The following is a 21,635-nucleotide window of genomic DNA, read 5'->3' as shown; positions in this document are numbered from 1 at the left end:
AATATTACTCTGAGATAGATTAAATGTAAGGACTTGGCCGGAGGCAAGGTACTAATGCAAGGAAAGTTATTTCAGAGGTGTATACTCGGCACAATTATTATACCGAAGAAAACACTTAAGAATTATTTAGGTTTTTTCTTCAATATAGCACAACTCTCGCAAATATAAAATGTTATGGTCTAATATCATAACCTTATAGAGTCAAGTTTTTTAGTCTTCAGAACACTTACAATTCAAAGTCAGTTTCACGTAATTGTATCAGGCGCGTAGTGGAGGTTTAACAAGTGATGTGCGCGCACCCCCAAAAGAAAGGTATTAAGTAAAAAAAAAGTTTAAAATCTATATTAATCTGAAGGCTCTCTATTAGTCATCTGACCATAATTACCAATCATACCATTATAAAATCTAGCGGTAAAAGAGAAAAAACCTTAAAAGTTTGAACAAAACTCTGCGTCAATCATCTTGCTCTGAGAGACTGAAATGGATTTTAAATGAAACTCCGTGAAAAAATATTGTAAATAAGATTAAGGTTCAAGAAAGAATTTGAGAAATATCAGAAAATGGATAAATTGTGACATAGTCGATTGATAAGAAAAGTAAAAAATCTGAATATAAGTAAGTTTAATGTTAAATAAGTTAAAGCCTTCCTTTGGCTCTATGGGGGGAAGCCTAGGGGGGTGCATGTCTAGGGGGCACAGGGGTACCGCCCCCCCAAAACTGGGTGGTATGTAAATGTAATTTTACATATTTATCAATATAGCTTCAGTTTTAAAAGAACGATAAGAAGAAGAAACACTTTTTGAATCTTGTAAATGAGTGTAAAATCAAAATAACAACAAAACACGGTCAAAAATGTGTTAATCTTTTATGTTGAAATTTATTTTAATTAAAGAAATAAACTTAAAAATCTCTATAACTACTAAGAATATTTTTAACCAAAACTTTTTGAAAGATTTATAAAATAATTAATATTTAATAATAATTAATAGGATTAAGAAAATAATTGAAAAGAGTTAGAAAATAATGGATTTTTTTACAAAATTATCATTATTAAAAACTATCATGCTGGGAAATTATTTCTTTTAAAGGATTTTTAACAAATGAAAATTTGATAAATTATGAAAGTACTTTTTCTCTAGAAATAAAAGCGGGGTGCTCCTTCTGATCTTTATTTTTGCTTTTATTTATTTTTAGAAGGAGAAAAAAATCAATTTTTACTAACGATATTCAAGAAAAGATTAAAACTTCAATTTAGCAATTTTAGAAAAACTTAGCGGATTATTTCTAAAAGTTTTTAACGAGATTTTAGAAAATCTTTAAAATGTTGGTGGCTTGATGTTTCCCTCCTAACTTTTAGGAAAAAGGGAACATACTTTAGTAGTAGGTGTACATTTTAAAATCAGACATACTTTAGAAGTAGGTGTACATTCTAAAATCAGACATACTTTAGAAGTAGGTGTACATTTTAAAATCAGACATACTTTAGAAGTAAGGTTACATTCTAAAATCAGACATACCTTAGAAGTAAGTGTAAATTCTATAACAGACATAGTTTAGAAGAAAGTGTACATTCTTTAACAGACATACTTTAGAAGTAGGTGTACCTTCTATAACAGACATACTTTGGAAGTATGTGTGCAAACTACAGAAATAATTTAGAAGTAGGTGTACATTCTACAAACATACTTCAGAAGTAAGTGCACATTTTATAGACATACTTTATAAGTAGGAGTACTTTATAAAGACGTTCTTTAGAAGTAGGTGATCATTCTAAAGACTTAATTTAGAAGTAAGTGAACATTTGAGAGAAAAACTCTAGAGGTACTTTTTACAAAGATATACTTCACAGTGCAGTAATTATATTTTTCTTTGAAAATAAATTCACTTTTTAAAGGCAGACTACAGAAATTAGTGTTTATTATATATATCTTTAACAAAATTAGAACAAATTTAAGGTTGTAAGGAAAAAATTTCAGAATTTTTAATAAAACAAAATCTATTTTTCACATATATGTTTAATGAAATTTAATTTACAAATCTGAATATGAAAACGAACCACCCCCCCCCCTAACTCACAAAGTTGATGAAACTGTAAACACTCACCTATAAAACTTGTCAAGCTAAGCAACAGACAATTTTCCTTTCAGCTCCTCGAAATTCAGGGATTTTCAGAAAAAAGGGGGATAAAGATATTCCCCCAAAAAATGTAAAAATTTAGAAAATTGTAAAAAATCTTTTTGATTAAATTTTACAATTGTCCCTCACTGTTAACATATTTTTTGATTTAGTTAAAAAAAATAACAACTATACCAAATAAAGTCGAAGATGAGTTTTTTCTAAAATATTTTCTTATATAAAAATATTTTTTACCCCCAAGTATAATAGAATTTTCTTCCTGATCACCTCTTGTAATGCAAAGTGAGCCTAACCAAAGTTCTCCGCCAATCAGAGACCACAAAACTCTTCGCCCCAATCCTCCAACCAATCAGAAGCACAGGTTACCTAAACCTCCGAGAGCAACCAGAATCCTGGCCTCTGATTAGTCCAGAATCTCCGACGGGTTGCGTGATTGGGTGAAAAGTCTGGGAGTATTTGGTTGATTGGTTGATGGTCGGGAGTGGGGAATTAGAACGTTAGCAGCATATTAGATCCACAAACCCGACAATTAAGTGCTTCAGTCGAATACACCCCAGGGAGTTTAGAACCACGAGATAATCCGCGACACATTTGAGACAAATCCGCAAAACAGGAAGAATAGAAAATCCGGGAAACTTGATAATTGAAGGCATAAAACGGACATGAGACCAATTTTTCCTAACAAAGAGAAATGGGAGAAGAAAATAGAAGAAGAGGAGGGGGGAAAACGTAGAGAAGAAAATATAAACACAGATGTAGAGGAGGGAAGAAGAAGGAGAGGGGAGGATGAGGATGAAGATGAAAGAGGAAAATATCAAAGAAATTCTGGAACTAATACCGGATCCTCCTTTCTTATAGAGGACATCCTCTGTCAAGGAACCAAGGTTAGTTGAGAACAATCAAATCATAGAAAAAGTCAAGAATCAAGGTAACATTCATTTTGTTTAAAGTTTACCCCAAAAGTGATTCCTAAAAAAATCCGGAGATGTTTGTGCTTTTTTGTATTTTCCTTGTTTTTTAACAACTGCCTTACAAAATAAGCATAATTTATCTAGACCTTGTTTAATCATTTAAACTATTTGTATTAAAATCAAAATTCATTTATTTTAAAGATAACTAAGAAAAAGTGACTGGAATCAAACCATATCAGAAAGATGCAGTGACTGGAATCAAACCATATCAGAAAGATGAAATTGAATTTTGAAAAACTCTGATTTTCTCAAACCTATATCTTTGCAACCTGGAGGTATAACCCTTTAATATTTTAAATCTAGACTATTTGATCTATCAGAACTCATAGTTTGAAACATGAAAGGTTTTCGACATCGGGTTGCAATAATTTAGGGATTAGAAAATCTGAGTTTGTGAGTTGCGACCAGAAATGAGGTTAAAGAAGGTGCTGCAAATTTGTGTTAAGATCCAAAAACACATTGTCATTTTAAGGTTTTCATTCTTTATTGAGTAACTTTCTTTTTCCAGTCTTTGAGATTTCCATTGTGTAAAATACAATAGGTAATTCTTGAAAAAAAATTTTATCTCGTAGCTCATCTAGTTTTAATATTTCGCACAAGTATGAGAAAAGAAATTTATCTAGATGTTAAAAACATTTTTTCTCTTATTCATTGATCTTCAATAAAAGGATTTATGATCAATAATCATTTTTACTTTAGTTTGACGTGTATGTAATCAATCTAGAGTCTAGACTGTATCAAACATGATAGATAAAAATATTTTGGGTCAGTGTCTAAAACCCAGTTTGAAAAATTGGTTACTATATAGTAACCTCGGGTAGGTAAATCGGGTTGGTGGTAAGTACCTGAATGCATAACTAGCACAACTATATTATACATGACTATTTTATATTTTACTCTAAATGATCAAATATTGCTAAGAATAAAGTAGATGGTATGCACGGGACTGTTCTCCAACCCCTTCTTTAAGTACAATTCAGATAATCATCCGGATTTAAACTCAGTTCCATGCTTCATCTTCGCATTATTGAACTTTGTTCATACATTACCACCGCTAAGACTATATGAAAACATTCAAAGTGCTTTATCATCTCCTTTTTATTTCTCATATTTGACTTATTTGGTTTGCAAAAACACAACCATGTTTGAGCTGCCTCTTAAATTTAAACCGCGGCTCAAATTCTTTAAATTCGTCTCCTTTGTATTACAAAACCATATTTGATAAAATAGAGAGAAAATAAACCTATTACACTAGTGTTATCATTTTTGGAACACAAGCCGATCATGTATCCAAGAATGAATATGAAGTTAAACGTTTAAAAAATTATTCAATTCACAAATAATTTATTTCAGTATTCATTATTCAATATACATGATTAATACATATACAAAATTCAGCCACCAAAATTATTTTGTTTAAATCTACTATTTTTACAAATTTAGAGCCTCCTCCAGTGCAGGGCAGGGTTATCCTTATAAAAAATGTTTTTTATACATTTATTCAAACCATGAGTTCAAAACTTTTGTATTTTAAATTCGTTTTAATACGTTAAGTTAATAGTGGTTTAATTTGATTTGTCGGATTAAAACAGCCACCACTTTTATTTATTTACACCAACCATTCGCTCAGGTTTTAATAGATTTAAAATTTTTCTCTATGTTGATCTCAAACAGTTTGAAGAATTTACAATTTACCTAAGTCAATGATATCTTATTAGATCATGAATCCAGCTGATCTTCCAATTCTGAAAAATATGATTGGTAAATTATTCTAGCCCATTCCAGGAAAGAATCTGGGGGGGAGGGGGATCCAACAGACCCCCAAATAGTCGTTTTTTATTTCATGGAAGCCACTCAACTTTTGCTAAAATATAGGTTTTGAAAGAAACTTAATTCTGAGTTCTCTGCATGCAATTTGATTTTTAAATATTCCAAACTTAATCAATATTTAGACCCGCTTTTTATCTTTTAATCATAAGTTTACCAGTAGTTTATTAGGAGCTTACCAGTAGTTCACCAGTAGTTTACCAGTAGTTTACCAGTAGTTTACCAGTAGTTTACCAGTTGTTTACCAGTAGTTTACCAGTAGTTTACCAGTAGTTACCAGTAGTTTACCAGTAGTTTACCAGTAGTTTACCAGTAGTTTACCAGTAGTTTACCAGTAGTTTAACAGTAGTTTACCAGTAGTTTACCAGTAGTTTACCAGTATTTTACCAGTAGTTTACCAATAGTTTACCAGTGGATTACCAGTGGATTACCTCATCATTCTTCGGTTTGATTTATCTTTATCTTCATCTTCTCTCTTAGTGTTTAGCCTAGAGTTTTGGAACCACCTACAGACAGAAATATTAAAGGTTTTTTTCATGTTTTGGAACCACCTAGACAAATAGATCTAAGGTTTTTTTTCATGCTTTAGTTCCATCTAGACAGATATATTTAAAGAAGGGAATATCAATCATGTTTTGGAACCACCTAGAAAAAAAGATTTAAAGGGAGTGTTAACAATTTTTTGGGAACACCTTGATAGAAATATTGACAGGGTGTTATCTATGCTATGGCTTAGAAAAGGTTGTTAATCGGGAATGCATACATTTGAATCCGGGTCAATACAAATTGCTTGGACAAACTTTTTTTAAAAATTTTAATCTTACCACTTACGAACACTGTCAGGATTTATTCCAGATCTCTTCTTCTGTGAGGTTTGAAAATCTAGTAAACCTATCCAAGGGTTCCTTTCTACACGTAACCCTTCCAACGGGCTTATTTCTACATATAACCCTTCCAAAGGGGTCCTTTCTACATGTAACCCTTCTAAAGGGCTTCTTTCTACATGTAACCCTTCCAAAGGGTTCCTTTCTTCATGGAACTCTTCCAAAGGATTTCTTTCAGCATCACGAGCATTCATGATTGTCCTAGTACACAAATAATAAAATACAAGAATTTAATTTGAAATTACGAGAACTGTCCCTTAAAAAGGTGCAGTTGATGAATTGTGACTGTTGCTCATTACATAATTAATCACATAAATAGATATTCTTTTAACCTGAAGTGTTCTGTCTTGCTGATTAGATTTTTAAATAGCAGATCAGTTTCATAGTTAGTCCTACAATTAAATCATATTATTTAAAAACTCTCAGCATTTTATGGAGTCTCTGAAAACCCTAAAAAAATGATTTCTGATTGGAATTACAGCATCAGAAAATAGGATATATCAAGGTTATAATGCAGGGAATGTTATTTCAGAGGTGTACGCATCTTGTGTACTGCAGTGTACTGTCTCTCGGTGGTAATGTAAACACAAGACGGATGCCTGACATGGAATCCATCTTTCACATAAAAAATCAATGAAATATTCTGGTCATAGAAAACTATTATGTGAATTATCAAAATTATCAAAATTTAAAGCTTTTAAGCTCCTCTCGAATACTAAACGAATCTATTCTTGTTTACAAATTCGACCGAGAGAGAACTGAGCCCGCGATTTAAAAACTTGGGCTCGAGCCGTAATTTCTTAAACCCGACTTTAGACGCAATCTTCAGCTCAACTCTGACGACAGCTTGTGTCACGTGATTGACAGCTGCAAAATCTTCGGCTCGACTTAAGGAGTTTGGCCCAATGAAAATAAAACCGACCTTTGTTGGTTTTAGTGGAGAATAAGGCTCAATGTTGAATCTTCTTCTCATAAAAACTAAGAATGCCAATTCCTACCATGAAAATCCGCCAAATAGAATATCAAACCGTTTTTTTGAACTCAACTCTATGGAAAATAAGATGCAGCTTGAATCCGAAAGCTCAAGCCGTAAATAAGGCCCAACGACAGCTTAGACCCGAGCCGTATTTTCCCGATTTTTTTAAATCGCGGGTCTGGTTTCAATATGTACACGGAGTATACACAACTGCAATTAACTGCCCTTGCATTAAAACCTTGGGCAAGTCTTTACTATTTCTTAAACTGTACTTTCAAGAATGTTAGGCTTTAACATAATCTGGGCCAAGCGCTGTGGCTAGGCTATAATATTAAGCGTTGTGACAATAACATTTGGAAAATTGTCTCTTTGGTATTTGGAAATTTGAAAAAGTTTATGCAGAAAAGGGGATAGCTTGGAACATTTGTTTTAAAAAAAAGAATTGAGAGTTTTCTTAAATTTTTACATGAAACATATAAATTGTGAACAAATAACTATAAATAATTTATCAACAAAATAAACCCAATGAAAATCTTAAAGCTATTTTAACTATTTTTCTCATTACAGACACAGGTGAGAGAAATACCGATTGGCAGCAAATAAAATTGGGATTCAGATATTAGACCTATTTCACTTTTTCGCGAAAACTTTCTTTAATATATGAATGTTTTACCTATCCGTTGGACTTCCTAGGATATTTGCCGCAACACTGCACAGCAGAACCTTAAAAAACAGGAAAAGGAAAAAGGAAAATGAAATGCAAAACTTTTTCAACAAATTATTATGGTTCTTTTCTTTACAAACTCGAGATCATGCATTGATCTCTCTCTTGTGAAGACCTCTGGATTGATTTGACCCTTTGATTATACCATTCAGGCATAACTTTAATGGAACCTGCAAACATTTAGTCTCCGACAAACCGATAGCTATAAACTTATGAAGTCCAGAATTATTAACCCTCCGAATTCGTTTGGCACATAAAGTCGGTTCAAGGATCAACCTCAACTAGATCAACTAGGGATCAACCTCAACTAGATCAACTAGGGATCAACCTCAACTAGATCAACTAGGGATCAACCTCAACTAGATCAACTAGGGATCAAGATCAACTAGGGATCAACCTCAACTAGATCAACTAGGGATCAACCTCAACTAGATCAACTAGGGATCAACCTCAACTAGATCAACTAGGGATCAAGCGTTAAACATTAACAATACTCAACACAGAATTCTGAGCATATGATTTTAAAGCTTTGACTCCATTTTTCATTCTTTAGATCCAGGCTTAAGGCTCAATCTTAGACCTATCTTGTAAATCAGCTGACGACAGCTTGTGTCACATGATCGACAGCTGCCAGCTCGACAGACTTAAGAAGTTAGGCCCAAAGGAAATAAAATCTTAAACGAATCAAATCCCGGAATCCGCCAATTCAAACCATGAAAATCCGACAAATACAATATTGAATTGGTTTTATAAGTCAACTCTGCAGGAAATAAGTCCCACCTTATAATACCAAAACTCGAGTCTCAAATAAGTCTTAATGACATCTTAGCCTGAGTCTAATTTTCCCGAGCAGAAAACCTGGGAAAATAGAAGACAGCTTCAAATTCAAATTCAAGGCGATATCATATAAATTCATCCAATGTCTTCTTATATATGATTTAACTGTAGATATATACCTGGGTAAGAATGAAGGAAACCATAGTTCTGATTTCTCTAAAAACTATTTACTACTTTTATACAAATAGAGAAGGTTAGCGGAGGTCAGACTGACCTTTACATGCTCTTTCTTTATTAACACTTGGTGTCCTAAAGAATATACATTTTTGAAGGTAGTTTTTAGCATCTCAAGTATTCAGGTTAGCGCCCGCTGTATCATTTTTCAAAATGCTTGAATAGTGTATCACACATTCCCTTATCTTAATTCTAAGGATGAAGAAGTTTACCGAGTATTTTTAACCTCTTGCATATTTTCATACTCAAAGATCCCTTTTTTTGCAACACATTGTGCATTTTAGGTTTAAGAAAAATAATTCCTAAAAATATTATTTTTTCATTTCTCCTCTGTAAGTATAAAGGTCTTTATAAGGTTATTCAATCAAGAAATGGATTTTTTTCCCCTAATACTTTATAAGTACATTTATTGCTTCTAGATGTAAATACATGTCGAGTGTATAAAAGGAGAGGAAGATGAGTAGGTCTTCTCTGGCTCTAGGAGCCGACACTACTGATATCCCGATTTTATAATCCTCGATTTCGGGGATTTCAATCCTCTTCAGAAGTCCCCCCCAAGTCTCGAGCACAGAAGGAGTCGAGACTGATACATATATTTCCTTGTAAGTGTTTACGGAAAAGGAGTAGAAAGAGTTCTGGTGATGATTGATCATTATTCACAAGTAGCTGTTTGTAAATTTCTGATTTGCCCCCTCCCCACGTCATGATCGACATTCTGTAAGGCTGGCCAGTGGCCATTTAAAAGAGATCAGTTGTAGTGAAGGCTAGGCGGGCATAGATTTAACTTGTAGAAAACTGATTATCTCCAGGAGTAGCTGAGGTTCAGTTTATTACCTCCAGGAGTAGCTGAGGTTTAGTTTATTAGCTCCAGGACAAGCTGAGGTTCAGCTTATTACCTCCAGGAGTAGCTGAGGTTTAGTTTATTAGCTCCAGGACTAGCTGAGGTTCAGCTTATTACCTCCAGGAGTAGCTGAGGTTCAGTTTATTACCTCCAGGACTAGCTGAGGTTCAGCTTATAACCTCCAGGAGTAGCTGAGGTTAAGTTTATTAGCTCCAGGACTAGCTGAGGTTCAGCTTATTAGCTCCAGGACTAGCTGAGGTTCAGCTTATTACCTCCAGGAGTAGCTGAGGTTTAGTTTATTAGCTCAAGGATTAGCTGATTGTAGGATTAAGGAACAGTGAATTTGTGGTTAAAAACTTTAAGCTTGAGATTGTTATCCTCGTCCAATTCTTTAGCTGTTTACGACCAGGAGGCAGTGTTTTTGGCCATGGTTCATTTGATGTCTGGGGTCACCAACATGTATTGCTTCTAGATGTAAATACATGACAAATAACGAGTATATTAAAGGAGAGGAAGATGAGTAAGACTTCTCTGGTTCCAGGATCCAACACTACTGATTTGCGGATTTTATAATCCTCTTTCTGGGATTTCAACCCTGTATGTATTGTTCAAAACAGTAATATATTGCAAATGCCTGTAATTCGTAAATGATTAAAAAAATGAAAAGCCAGTCAAGTCAGTGATCTGAATATCAATGTATTGAAATAAGAATACTTACCATGCCTGGATAAATTAGACAGGTATAGACAACATTTCTCTTTATTCACAGATGGAGTTTAAGACGACATTTATATTTAACATTTATTCTAGGTAGGATCTAGCATAGAGAAAAAGGAATTTGGCCAATATTCCAGAACATTCCAGTCTGTCGGCAGTTCTCTAGTCAGGTTAACCTAACTTTTTTTACAGTTTGACCCAGAACTTTGGAAATATTGAATGAATTTATATAATGTCGTCATGCCATTTTTCAAGTTTTATATATAATGGAGACGACTTATTATTTAAGTTTTAATTGTTCCTAAGCATTTTCGAATAAAAAGTTTACAAGTAATAAAAGAGAAGCTTTTTAGATTGACAGCTTCTCTTTGTTTCCATGTTCTTGTGTATGCTGTTTAAAAGCTTGATACAAATCAAAATCGCCTATATTACCGTATTATACCTAAATATCAGTAATTAAAAAGATAAATAAATAGCCATGAAATCGGGAACAGTTTTAAAGATCTGCATATAATTATTCCATTAAAAATTTAAATATCTGCACCATTCCATTATTAATATGTTTAGAAAACGACATTTTATAAATTATTTTGGATGTTTTTGAATTTCTGGGTTATATTGTATTAATATCGAATAGCCAGGAGCATTTCGTTATTATTAAGTTTTTGTTAGATTTAAAACAAAATGGAATATCTTTGACACAGAAAACTTTAGAAGGAAGACGATAATAAAGCAATAATTAGAGAATTTGATGTTGTTTCAAAACAAATAGTTTTACTATTTATACTTATTAATTTGCTTATCAATTGAAATTGGTCTGTTTACACTGCAGCACAAGTCCTGTGTTTCATGTTTATTGGACTATTTAAAGTAAAAATTTGAGTCTAAAAGTCGTCTTCCTATTCCAGAATTTTATGGTTATCGCTGTAGCTGTAGTGTTTACAAATACATTTTTTTACAACACAGAAATACTCTCAGTCATTCTATATTTGTTTTATTAGTGGGTTGGGTTTATACAATTAATTTTTATTTTTAAAATACTCCACAAGAATAATATCATTTAATAATCATCTCTATATATATATATATATATATATATATATATATATATATTGCTTGTCTGTCTGTTTTCTTTTTGTGTTCCATTAAAAGTCAAAACACCTAAACCGATCGGACCTCATATGATCCCAAGAATAAAAATTCAAAACTAAAATTTCTAAAAATCCACAAAATAATAACTAAATCCATTCACCAAATGATTTTGTTGTTGTTTTATAATATATGAAGAGAAAAAAACACAGATAGAGCAACAATTTAAAGTTAAAGTAGAAGATGGGTGTGAAACATACTATAAAAAAGCCTGGTATTTTAAAATGGCATTTATTACACACGATTAAAAAAGAAAATTAATGATAAATCATTTTTGTTAAATTGTTTTGATAAATCCTCTTTATAAATTTCGTTGATAAATCGTATAAAGAATTTTTTTTAAATAGTTTTTAATTTTTTTTTATTTTTATTTTTTTGTCAGATTTATTTTTACAGAATTTTGAAATATAATAATCATCTCATAGATTTTTATGAAGCCTCTTAAAAGTAAAAAAAAACCCTTAGTTCTACACTTTTATTTCACCGTTTTTCATTCACACATTTTCTATTTTCTATTTCTTTTTTCTTGAATAATCAATCCGTTTGTATTTCTTAATTTTAGAAGTGAGGACATACAGGAATATATGAATAAATTAATGAATAAATGAATAAATGAATAAATGAATAAATGAAAAATGAGTAAATGAAAAAGTGAATAAATGAATAAATGAATAAATGAGAGAATGAATATATGAATATATGAATAAATGAATAGATGAATAAATGAATAAATTAAAGGATGATGAATTGAATAATTATGAATATATGAATATATGAATAAATAAATAAATGAATAAATGAATAAATGAATAAATACTTAAATGAATAAATATATAAATAGTCAAATGAAAAATGAATAAATGAATAAATGAATAAATGAATAAATGAATAAATGAATAAATGAAAAAATGAATAAATAAAAAATGAATAAATGAGTATGAATAAATGAATAAATGAATAAATGAATAAATAAACAAGCGCATAAATAAAAAATGAATAAATTAGCAAATGAATAGATGAATAAATGAAAGGATGAATAAATGAATAAATGAATAAATGAATAAATGAATAGATGAATAAATGAATAAATGAATAAATGATTAAATGAATAAATGAATAAATGAATAAATGAATAAATGAATAAATGAATATATGAATAATGAATAAATAAATAAATAAATAAATAAATAAATGAATAAATGAAAATATAAATATATATAAATGAATTAATAAATAAAGGAAAATATGAACTGATGAAAAAATTAGTTATTTAGTTGAAACTTTGCTAAAATCTTTACGTTATATGATCATTTTTCACGAATTCAGCTCGAATTGCCTTCACAGTCCCTTTAATGATATAAATGTGCAGGAACTTGATAGACAACACTGAAAGTAATCCGCTGGTACGATCCTTGATTGAACAGAATGAAAATAACAATCCGCTGGTACGATCCTTGATCGAACAGAATGACAGTAGCAGTCCTCTGGTGCGATCGTTGGCCGACTATCCGTTCTCTGCTTACCTCCCTCTCTCAGGCATAATCATTATACTATAATGTACAGTGATAACCAGAAAACTCTGGAGTAAGAAGTCGACTTTTAGACTTGTAATAGTCCAACGAACACGAGGCACTGCAATTGTGCAGTGTAAACAGACATATACCTCTTAATAGGTGATTTTATAACTTACTAATATGATTTTTGTTTTGTTACAACATCAAATGCACTTTAGTTTTGATTAATTGTCGTTTTCATATTTTATATTTTTCACTGTACTTGAGTAAGGGGTTACCCACACAGTATGATTCATGCGCGCATTCGATTATAAAATAGTTGTTAGCAGCTGGGAAAATACACTGTAAATGTTTCTAGTATGGTACACTTTAAATGTTTCTAGTGTTGTACACTTTAAATGGTTTTCTAGTGTGGTACACTTTTAATGTTTTCTAGTGTGGTACACTTTACATGTTTTCTATTGATGTGGTATACTTTAAATGTTTCTAGTGTGGTACACTTTAAATGGTTTTCTAGTGTGGTACACTTTAAATGGTTTTCTAGTGTGGTACACTTTTAATGTTTTCTAGTGTGGTATACTTTAAATGTTTCTAGTGTGGTACACTTTAAATGTTCTCTTGTATGGTTCACTTTAAATGTTTTCTATTGTGGTTTTATAATGATTTTATAAATTAGTTCATCACCATCTTCTTCAGAAACCAGAACATTCAAATCCATTCTTCTTCCCGCAAGGTAATAATGATTTTATTCTTGTTTTTAGCAAATGTTTTTATATATACAGGGTTACCCACACAGGATGAGACTGTAAAGACGACTGGGAACTCTCAAAATATGACGAGTTCTAGGTTGAATTAAATCTCATTAAATCTACGAAGGTCTTATTTGATGCATATGCAAATGTTTACATGGTGCAGGGAGTTATGAATATATAATGGAACGAACATCTGACAACTTATCAAATAACCATCAGTTTTTTTGCAAAACTTTACATTTAGGTGACAGATTTTGTCCGTTTGTTAACATTTTAGATTGTTAATGGCTATATACTATAAATATTCGTTGGTAAATTCGTTAACAAGATTTGTATATCATAAAATTATTAACGGTTTAATGGAGTTTAATTATTAGAAAATACAGAAGACAACGCTTAATATTTTAATTACACATTATAAAATATTTGTTAATGTCTTCAATGCAAGTCAATCATAAAGTAAACCGAAATTTCCTGTTATTTTTAATCGTTCTTTTCTTTTGTTATCAACGGTTTATCGTCGATCCATTACAAATTTTGAAAATGAAAGTTTTTTCGACTGCTAATACTATTTTTCCGTCCGTTAACACTATTTTTTCCGTCCGTTAATACTATTTTTCCGTCCGTTAACACTATTTTCCGTCCGTTAACACTATTTTTCCGTCCATTAACACTATTTTTCCGTCTGTTAACGCTATTTTTCCGCCTATTAACACTAATGAAGTGTTGCCCAGCCCTTCCGATGAGTGCTACCTTTTCTCTTTATTTGATCCTGACTGATTAATTTATTTTCATGATTAATAAGTATTACAGGATATCTGCTTTACTTCATCAAGTTTACATATAAAATTAAATACGAATAAATCCAGTATTCATTTTATCTTGTTGAAGTTCTACACATTGTGTTTTATCATTCTGAACCATTTCAAGAAGTTTGAAAATGTAAGACGACTTTCATCCAAATCATTGTTTAGGATTTCCCAGTGGGCTACACTTTAGCAGTCTTTTCAATACAGATCTTGGAAAACCAGGTGGGAAAATTAAGAACAATAATGTCCCAAGTGTTTATTACCATCCCTCTGGTGGAGTAATTAGTGTCCTGAATGTTAATTACCATCCCTCGGGTGGAGCAAATAGTATTAAGTGCATTCCTTTCGCTGAAAATAAATTCCCTCCAATGGCCTCCGCTCCAGCAGAGGGGACCCAATAGCTGCTGCAAACTTCAAAACTCTGGATTAATTCGGATTTATTGCTTCTTTAGCCAATGCACGCTTAGAACTAGAATGATTTGCTCAGTAACTAAACTTTCTTACAAAAGTCCCCCCCACTTAACTTTTTAAGCCAAGCTTAGAACATTTCCGTGATACTGCCGAGCTTCCCAATCAAAATTTGGGGCAAACTGTTCGAGGGGTTCCTGAGTTATGATCGGACATACAAACAGAGATTACCTCCTTATATTGGAGATTATCTAGGACGACGAAGAAAGGCAAGAACTGTGTTCTCAGATTCCCAGTTGGCTGGACTTGAACGAAGGTTTTTCTTTTTGTTTTATTTTATTAATTTGAGAGGTCGCTGAACTACCAACCGCCGGTTCAAATCACTAATTCAATTCCACATTCATCTTTTACTTTAAATCGGTGATTCCAGATTTGAATCTGGGGATAGTTAGTTCAGCTAATTAACTGAAATTCATTAAATTCAGCCATGTAGAAATGAAATTGTGTTTCATTGGATCAAAATGTGAGATTTTACAAGAGCCTATTGAGAAAAACTAAAAGTTTTAAATCTTTATAAGATCACCCAAATAAGATTTTTCTTGTACTTGGGTGAGCAATCAAAACTAGAAGAGCTACGAGATAACAAAGTCGTACCTTATTTAGGTTCTCTAATCAACGGTATTTATCAACACCTGAACGGGTTGAACTCGCTAATGCTCTTCAACTGTCAGAGACCCAGGTTAAAACCTGGTTTCAGAACAGGTAAAGGTTTAGGACAGGGAACAGGTAAAGGTCTAGGGCTGGGAACAGGTAAAGGTCTAGGGCTGGGAACAGGTAAAGGTCTAGGGCTGGGAACAGGTGAAGGTCTAGGGCTGGTAACAGGTAAAGGTCTAGGGCTGGTAAAGGTCTAGGGCTGGGAACAGGTGAAGGTCTAGGGCTGGGAACAGGTGAAGGTCTAGGGCTGGGAACAGGTAAAGGTCTAGGGCTGGGAACAGGTAAAGGTCTAGGACTGGGAACAGGTAAAGGTCTAGGGCTGGGAAATGTTCAAGGTCTAGGGCTTGGAAGAGGTAAAGGTCTAGGACTGGGAACAGGTAAAGACCTAGGGCTGGGAACAGGTAAAGGTGTAATGCTAGTAAGAGGTAAAGGTCTAGGGCTGGGAACAGGTAAAGGTCTAGGACTGGGAACAGGTTAAGGTCTAGGGCTGGGAACAGGTAAAGGTCTAGGACTGGGAACAGGTGAAGGTCTAGGGCTGGTAACAGGTAAAGGTCTAGTGCGCGCTGGGAACAGGTGAAGGTTTAGGGCTTGGAACAGGTAAAGGTTTAGGGCTTGGAACCGGTAAAGGTTTAGGGCTTGGAACAGGTGAAGGTCTAAGGCTGGGCAAGTTCTCACCTTTTTCTAGCTCTTCGTTTACGGTTAAAAAAATCAGGTAGCAGTTCAGTATTTAAGAAAGAAGCGTTTGTTTTGTTAACAGTATTTTTAAAAGTTACCGTTAGTTTTTTTGTTTGAAACATTTAGTAAACTGATGTTGTTATGTAAGCGTAGTTTCAATGCATAGTTGGCAATGCCCGATTCACAAAAGTACCCTTAAAAGCTTTCTCCGATCAAGTTTGAATCAGAAATCCATTTTTCTGATTATTTAACCTTTTCTCTTCTTTATCATTGCTGGTTTCTCGGGCCTCTGCTCATTTCTTGCTTATAAGAAACAAGGAGGAAGGAATCTAAAGTAATCCTTTAGGCGGATGAAGCATAAGAAGTACTTGAGAAAGCAGGTGGACGGGGAGGAAGAGGAGGAGGAGGAGGAGATCAGGGACGAGGAGGAGGTCGAGGTTAACTATTTCATCTATTTATGCAACTGCCTGGAGTTTTTTTTTTGCGAGAAAATATGTTTTTTTGTACGTTCGGGTTTATAAACTTGAAAAAAAGTTAAAATCACAATAAAAACATATTTTACCAAATGATAAGGTGGTTTGATTTATATGTATGAATTTGTTTTATATGATTACTGATATATATATGAATGGAAAAAAGATTGCAAGCTTTCATAATGTGTAAATTTAAAAAATTTAAAATAAAAATTAGACATCAAGGAAACTCTTTAATTAAATCTGAGTTAATTTTTAAAGCACTGAACAGGCAGACCATAATATGGAGAGGCATTGCGTAAGGGTATTTTATGATTTTTGTTTAAAAAATTACACTTGAAAAACTACAAAGTTTGTTAATAGAAAGTATCAAATTGTAATATTTGAGGGGCACCCTAATTGATGGCTTATTTTTATTAATTTTTTAAAGAAAGTCCGTGAAAAAAAAAACATTTCGAAAACCTAGTTTTATTTTTCATTTTAAATTTTATCCTTTAGGATGATGAGAATGATACAAAGATATGTATTGAGCAAGACGGAGGTAAATGTTTCAATTTAGTTTTTCATAAATGCCCAAAATGCTATGCTTAAAAGGACCGTGGACTCCTGTGAGTGTATAAACGTATTTAAAGGGACTGTAAAGGAAAAATGAAAGGGGGTATAGGCTGAAAGCTAATCACTTTAGCTCTCGATCGCGACCCATGAAAGTTATATCTCATGTTCCTATCTCGAGAAATTGATTTACAAATTTGTCAAATTTATACGAAAATTAATATATATACAATTTTGTAAAAAAGTAGTTTATTTAATTTTGTTTAAAAAGATCAAATTGAGCAAATATGCAACCAATCTGAAAACGATGATATCCCAGAAAAAGCTAATTGTAACTTAGGTTTACTCCAATTCTAATTTTATATCTGTTATTTCTATTTTTCATAGATTTAATTCATAATATTATTTATACGTCCGTATTGCTTGACCAGAAATTCCACCAATGGCAGTGCAGTAAAGTGGTCACGTGATACAGGCGGAGACAAATGACCAGTATACTGTTCTGCCATTGGTGAAAGTTCTGGTCACGTGATTTAAGTTTAAGATTTTCTAAATTTTACATATATGAACTTTCGTATAATTTTAACACAGTTTTATATCAATTTAAAAATCTCTTTTAATCTTTATTCCTTCAGGTTCCCCTGTGGATTATTCAAGGAAGGATGGAACTATAATTCAGCACTCTATTCTTCAACAGAGGTATTTATCATTTCGAATTTCCGAATTTCCGAATTCCAATTTTATGTTAATTCGCTCGGGCTAAACACATTGGGACAGTTATAACCATGTAATTTGTAATTGATTAATTAATGTATAAGAATATGCCCTGCAAACATTAATAATAATAATAATAATAATAATAAACCAATTTATTTCTAACAACAATATATACAAATTTGTCATATCTATTGTTAACACAAGGGTTATAGCTAGCAGAGCTTTTTTAACGCTAAACCATATAACATTGAACATTAAATAATGAAAATTGAGCATGTTATACTTCAAATCTTCTTAAATGTAAAAAAAGAATTGAGTTCTTGCCACGAACTAAAATGTTCTAATCCCTACATCTTCACAATCTGATGGTGTAAACCGTTGATATTTTAAGCTTAGATTGCTTGATGTAACTGAACTCCTAATTTGATCGAAAAATAAGATCTACGACATCGGGTTGCAAAGATGTAGAGATTACAAAATAAGATAAATTTGGCTTGCTGCTTCAACTGCACTAGCAATAGTCGAATAAAAGTTTTGAATTTTTACGAGTAAAGATGCCAATTATTCGATAGTTTTCTAGATACAGTGAAAAGCAACATAACGAATATATCGGAAGAATTTATCAAATGTCGTCTTGACAATTTTTCAATGAGTTTTATACTACAGGGTGTCCCACAAAACATGACATTCAATACATAGTTATTTTTAGTTAAACAAATCTTTTGCTTAATTATATTTTACTTTGAAATCAATTTTAATATATAATATGACTCTCATATAATATTTGTATTGATATTTGGTATCAAACAACTTGACAAATAATGGAAAAAGGCATTCTAAACTATTCACCAACTGTCATGTTTCGTGGGACACCCTGTATATTACGTAAATTTCAGTATTTGCAAAAATAGATAAATAGCCATGAATATGCGGGAACAGTTTTAAAGAGTTCCAAATAATCATTTAATTAAAAAACTAAATATCTGCAACATTCCATTATCAGAAAGTGAAGAATAAGACATTTGATGAATTCTTTCGATGTATTCGTTATTAAAGGTTTTACTGTAATACTTCATCAATTTTTTTTATTTTCTTTGAATTAATATACATTTACTTGATATTTACATTTCAGGCTCTCCTTGTTAGATGTAGAATACAATAGCTATCTACAGAACAATCCACGATAAATCAATTCCATGTGTTCAGTACTTTACACCCATTATATAAATAATATACAGACACTAGAGTTCCGCCCGCCTGTTGCATAAAACGGGCTGGGTCAACCACATACTAGGCAACCTAGACGGGCTGGTACGAGTAAACACTATTTGTACTGGTTCAGATCATCCAACTTTTGAACTTATGTGCAGAGAATGTACAGAGAGAATTAGTATTACAGAGTTAGCACAAACAAAGAGGATTAATTATTACCAAGATATATGTATCAACTAAATAGTTTAATATTTTTATGTTAAAATGTTTTGATATTTAAACCCATTCCTAATTTAATGTTTTTTAATCAATTCTTAATCTCAAAAGGAACGGTAGACGATTACATAAGGTACTCTGAACCTTATGTAAGCAAAAATGGTTGAAATAGTTTTATTCAATTAACTGGCTTACAGTTAATAACTCTTAATTTCGGGTTCTTTACAAAAGTTACTTGCGGATTTAAGAAGCAGAAGTAAAAAGGAAATTAACCGAATTGATCTTTTCATTAAAATAGACGTTTTAATGATTATCAAATACAGTTTAAAGAGTACCATTTTATAAGTTGGCTATATAAAACATATCTATAAAATAAAACAATACATTCGTATGTTCCCTATAGCCGGCCAAATGGCTGAACCGAACGGGCTGACATTTTTTGAGGGAAACCAGGGGTATGCCTTTAATGCTAAAATGAATTAAATTACAAATTTTCATTTTTTTTAGAATTTTTTTTTCTTCATTTTTTAATTGTATATTTTCGAATGGAGGGTTTTTAAAGGCCTGGAATAGAACCTGCAAAACCGGAAAACGTAAAATATCAAATATTAAATGAATTAATTCTGTAATCTGTAATCTCTCCATTATGTATTATTATGATATTTATGATATTTACTCTCATTTATACAGCTATTACTAGATATGAAATACATACATGATTACTAAGTGTATTGTTATTTGTCTTCTGAAATTATTATTATTATTATTATTAAGAATAAGAAATGCAATCAAAAATAGGAGGAATTAAACTTTGGCCATGTCAACCTTATTTTCGTGGAATTTTTATACAGATTCCAGATTTAAAATATTTACAAATTTACAAAAAATTAGATAAGAATAAACAGTCCAAAAAACTTCTTGATGTTTTCTTTAAAACTGCTCATGATATATAAGTTCCAATGCCCTTTCAGGGTGGTTTCCTCTATCCTCCTCTCTTTGTTAACAAATCGATCGTTAATGAAGGGTCGTCGTTAACGATCGTTAACGAAATGGCAAACTTGAAAAAAATTGTTTTTAAAAACGATCATTTCGTTTTCAATTTTTTATAACGAAATGATCGTTTTTTAAATGAAAATCCCACAGTGTGCCATCACAAATTAGCTTGCAAAATAGAGTTTTAGGTAATCATTTCCTATTTCAGCATTACAATTATATGCAAAAAAGTGAAATCTCTGATAACTAATTTATACAGTTTACACCTTTTTTTCAACCGTTTACTGATCTAATTTGCTCCGCAAAATTGCGCAAAACAGAATAACGCAAAAGCGCAAAATGAAGTTAGCGAATGAATGCGCAAAGTGCTAATTTTTCGCGCAACAAAAGCAAAAATTTCGCTTTCTTTCGCAAAAATGTGCAAAAGTTTTGCGAATGGAAACCCACTGCCCATGGAAAAAAGGATTTGCTGCAGGTGGCCAATAATGAGCTATACACCGGTGTCATGCGTGGAGAGTCTACCCTGCATGGCGATCATACCTCCTATAATGTGTTTTATTTTAATCATTTCAGCACAATGTTAGACATCAATACCATTTTTAAAACATTTAAATTATTGGTTTCCATAACAACGTGCAATTTATTTACATATAAATAAATAAATTTGCAAGGGAAAAAACTTTTTTGCATTGCCATTTTCACTCTTCAAATATACATTATGGAACTTTAAATTATACTTTTATAATTAATAATTGAAAAGGGAAAATGTAAAAAATGATTTTTTCCTCGCAAATGCTGTTTTTCTTTCAAATTAAGTGTTTTATACCCAATCAAAATACTTGAATAAAAATCGACAAGAATCAAAACTCAAAACATTAGTGTTGATGTCTAAAATTGTAAAATTATGATGACACAAAACACAATGACTCGATCCATGCGTAGGGATCTCCGCGCACGACACCGTTCCGACGCGGGATTTAATACATTTGGAAAAAAAACTTAGTGTAAAAAACGCATAGGTCAGTTTCCTCTAGGTCAGATCAGCGAGTATTGTACATTTTATTGGGAAAACTAAGACGACATTTAAATTCGGAGAGAAGTTGTATGCTGTGTCATATCAAAATTGGACTAATAAATTGAACTATAATGATCATTTGCACGCACGACAGCGTTCTGACGCGGGATTTAATAAATTTGGAAAAAAAACTTAGTGTGAAAAACGCATAGGTCAGTTTCCGCTATAGGTCAGATGAACAGTATTGGGAATTAACTAAGACGACAATTAAAATCGGAGAGAAGTCGGTCATATCAATTGGACTAATCGATTGAACGTTCGTAGCTGGACTAATGGTCATTTGGACTAA

General features: G+C 32.1%; 2 protein-coding genes across 2 annotated transcripts; one reads left to right on the top strand and one right to left on the bottom strand.

The window, feature by feature from the left end:
- The first annotated feature begins 2,270 nt into the window (after nucleotides 1-2,270).
- On the top strand, nucleotides 2,271-20,004 carry LOC111709940 (homeobox protein Nkx-2.2a). The gene is made up of 11 exons (XM_023483921.1): nucleotides 2,271-3,020; nucleotides 10,181-10,257; nucleotides 12,606-12,772; nucleotides 13,427-13,483; nucleotides 14,477-14,533; nucleotides 14,975-15,035; nucleotides 15,383-15,481; nucleotides 16,455-16,545; nucleotides 17,080-17,122; nucleotides 17,769-17,832; nucleotides 18,983-20,004. Exons 1-11 carry the CDS (start codon nucleotides 2,799-2,801, stop codon nucleotides 19,035-19,037), a joined length of 993 nt encoding a protein of 330 aa, XP_023339689.1. The 5' UTR covers nucleotides 2,271-2,798; the 3' UTR covers nucleotides 19,038-20,004.
- Nucleotides 4,435-10,128, bottom strand: LOC111709941 (uncharacterized). The gene is made up of 7 exons (XM_023483922.1): nucleotides 8,475-10,128; nucleotides 7,468-7,517; nucleotides 6,151-6,210; nucleotides 5,759-6,019; nucleotides 5,366-5,440; nucleotides 4,803-4,852; nucleotides 4,435-4,579 (listed from the first exon to the last, which is right to left on the bottom strand). The coding sequence occupies exons 1-6, from the start codon at nucleotides 8,496-8,498 to the stop codon at nucleotides 4,822-4,824; spliced, it is 501 nt and encodes a 166-aa protein (XP_023339690.1). The 5' UTR covers nucleotides 8,499-10,128; the 3' UTR covers nucleotides 4,435-4,579; nucleotides 4,803-4,821.
- Nucleotides 20,005-21,635: the final 1,631 nt, after the last annotated feature.

The sequence above is a fragment of the Eurytemora carolleeae genome, unplaced genomic scaffold, assembly GCF_000591075.1.
Source record: "Eurytemora carolleeae unplaced genomic scaffold, Eaff_2.0 scaffold675, whole genome shotgun sequence".
Classification (NCBI taxonomy): domain Eukaryota; kingdom Metazoa; phylum Arthropoda; class Copepoda; order Calanoida; family Temoridae; genus Eurytemora; species Eurytemora carolleeae.
Note: the sequence above shows the minus strand (reverse complement) of the source record. Positions and strands in the feature narration are given on the sequence as shown.

Coding starts and splice junctions, on each gene's coding strand:
- LOC111709940 (XM_023483921.1), top strand. CDS start 2,799: ATGAGACCAATTTTTCCTAACAAAGAGAAATGGGAGAAGAAAATAGAA. Junction 17,123..17,768: donor ATGTATTGAGCAAGACGGAG/GTAAATGTTTCA, acceptor TTATTCCTTCAG/GTTCCCCTGTGGATTATTCA. Junction 17,833..18,982: donor CACTCTATTCTTCAACAGAG/GTATTTATCATT, acceptor TTTACATTTCAG/GCTCTCCTTGTTAGATGTAG.
- LOC111709941 (XM_023483922.1), bottom strand. CDS start 8,498: ATGGTTTCCTTCATTCTTACCCAG. Junction 6,211..7,467: donor CTAGGAAGTCCAACGGATAG/GTAAAACATTCA, acceptor ATTTAATTGTAG/GACTAACTATGAAACTGATC. Junction 4,853..5,365: donor TCAAACCGAAGAATGATGAG/GTAATCCACTGG, acceptor CATATTTTTCAG/AATTGGAAGATCAGCTGGAT.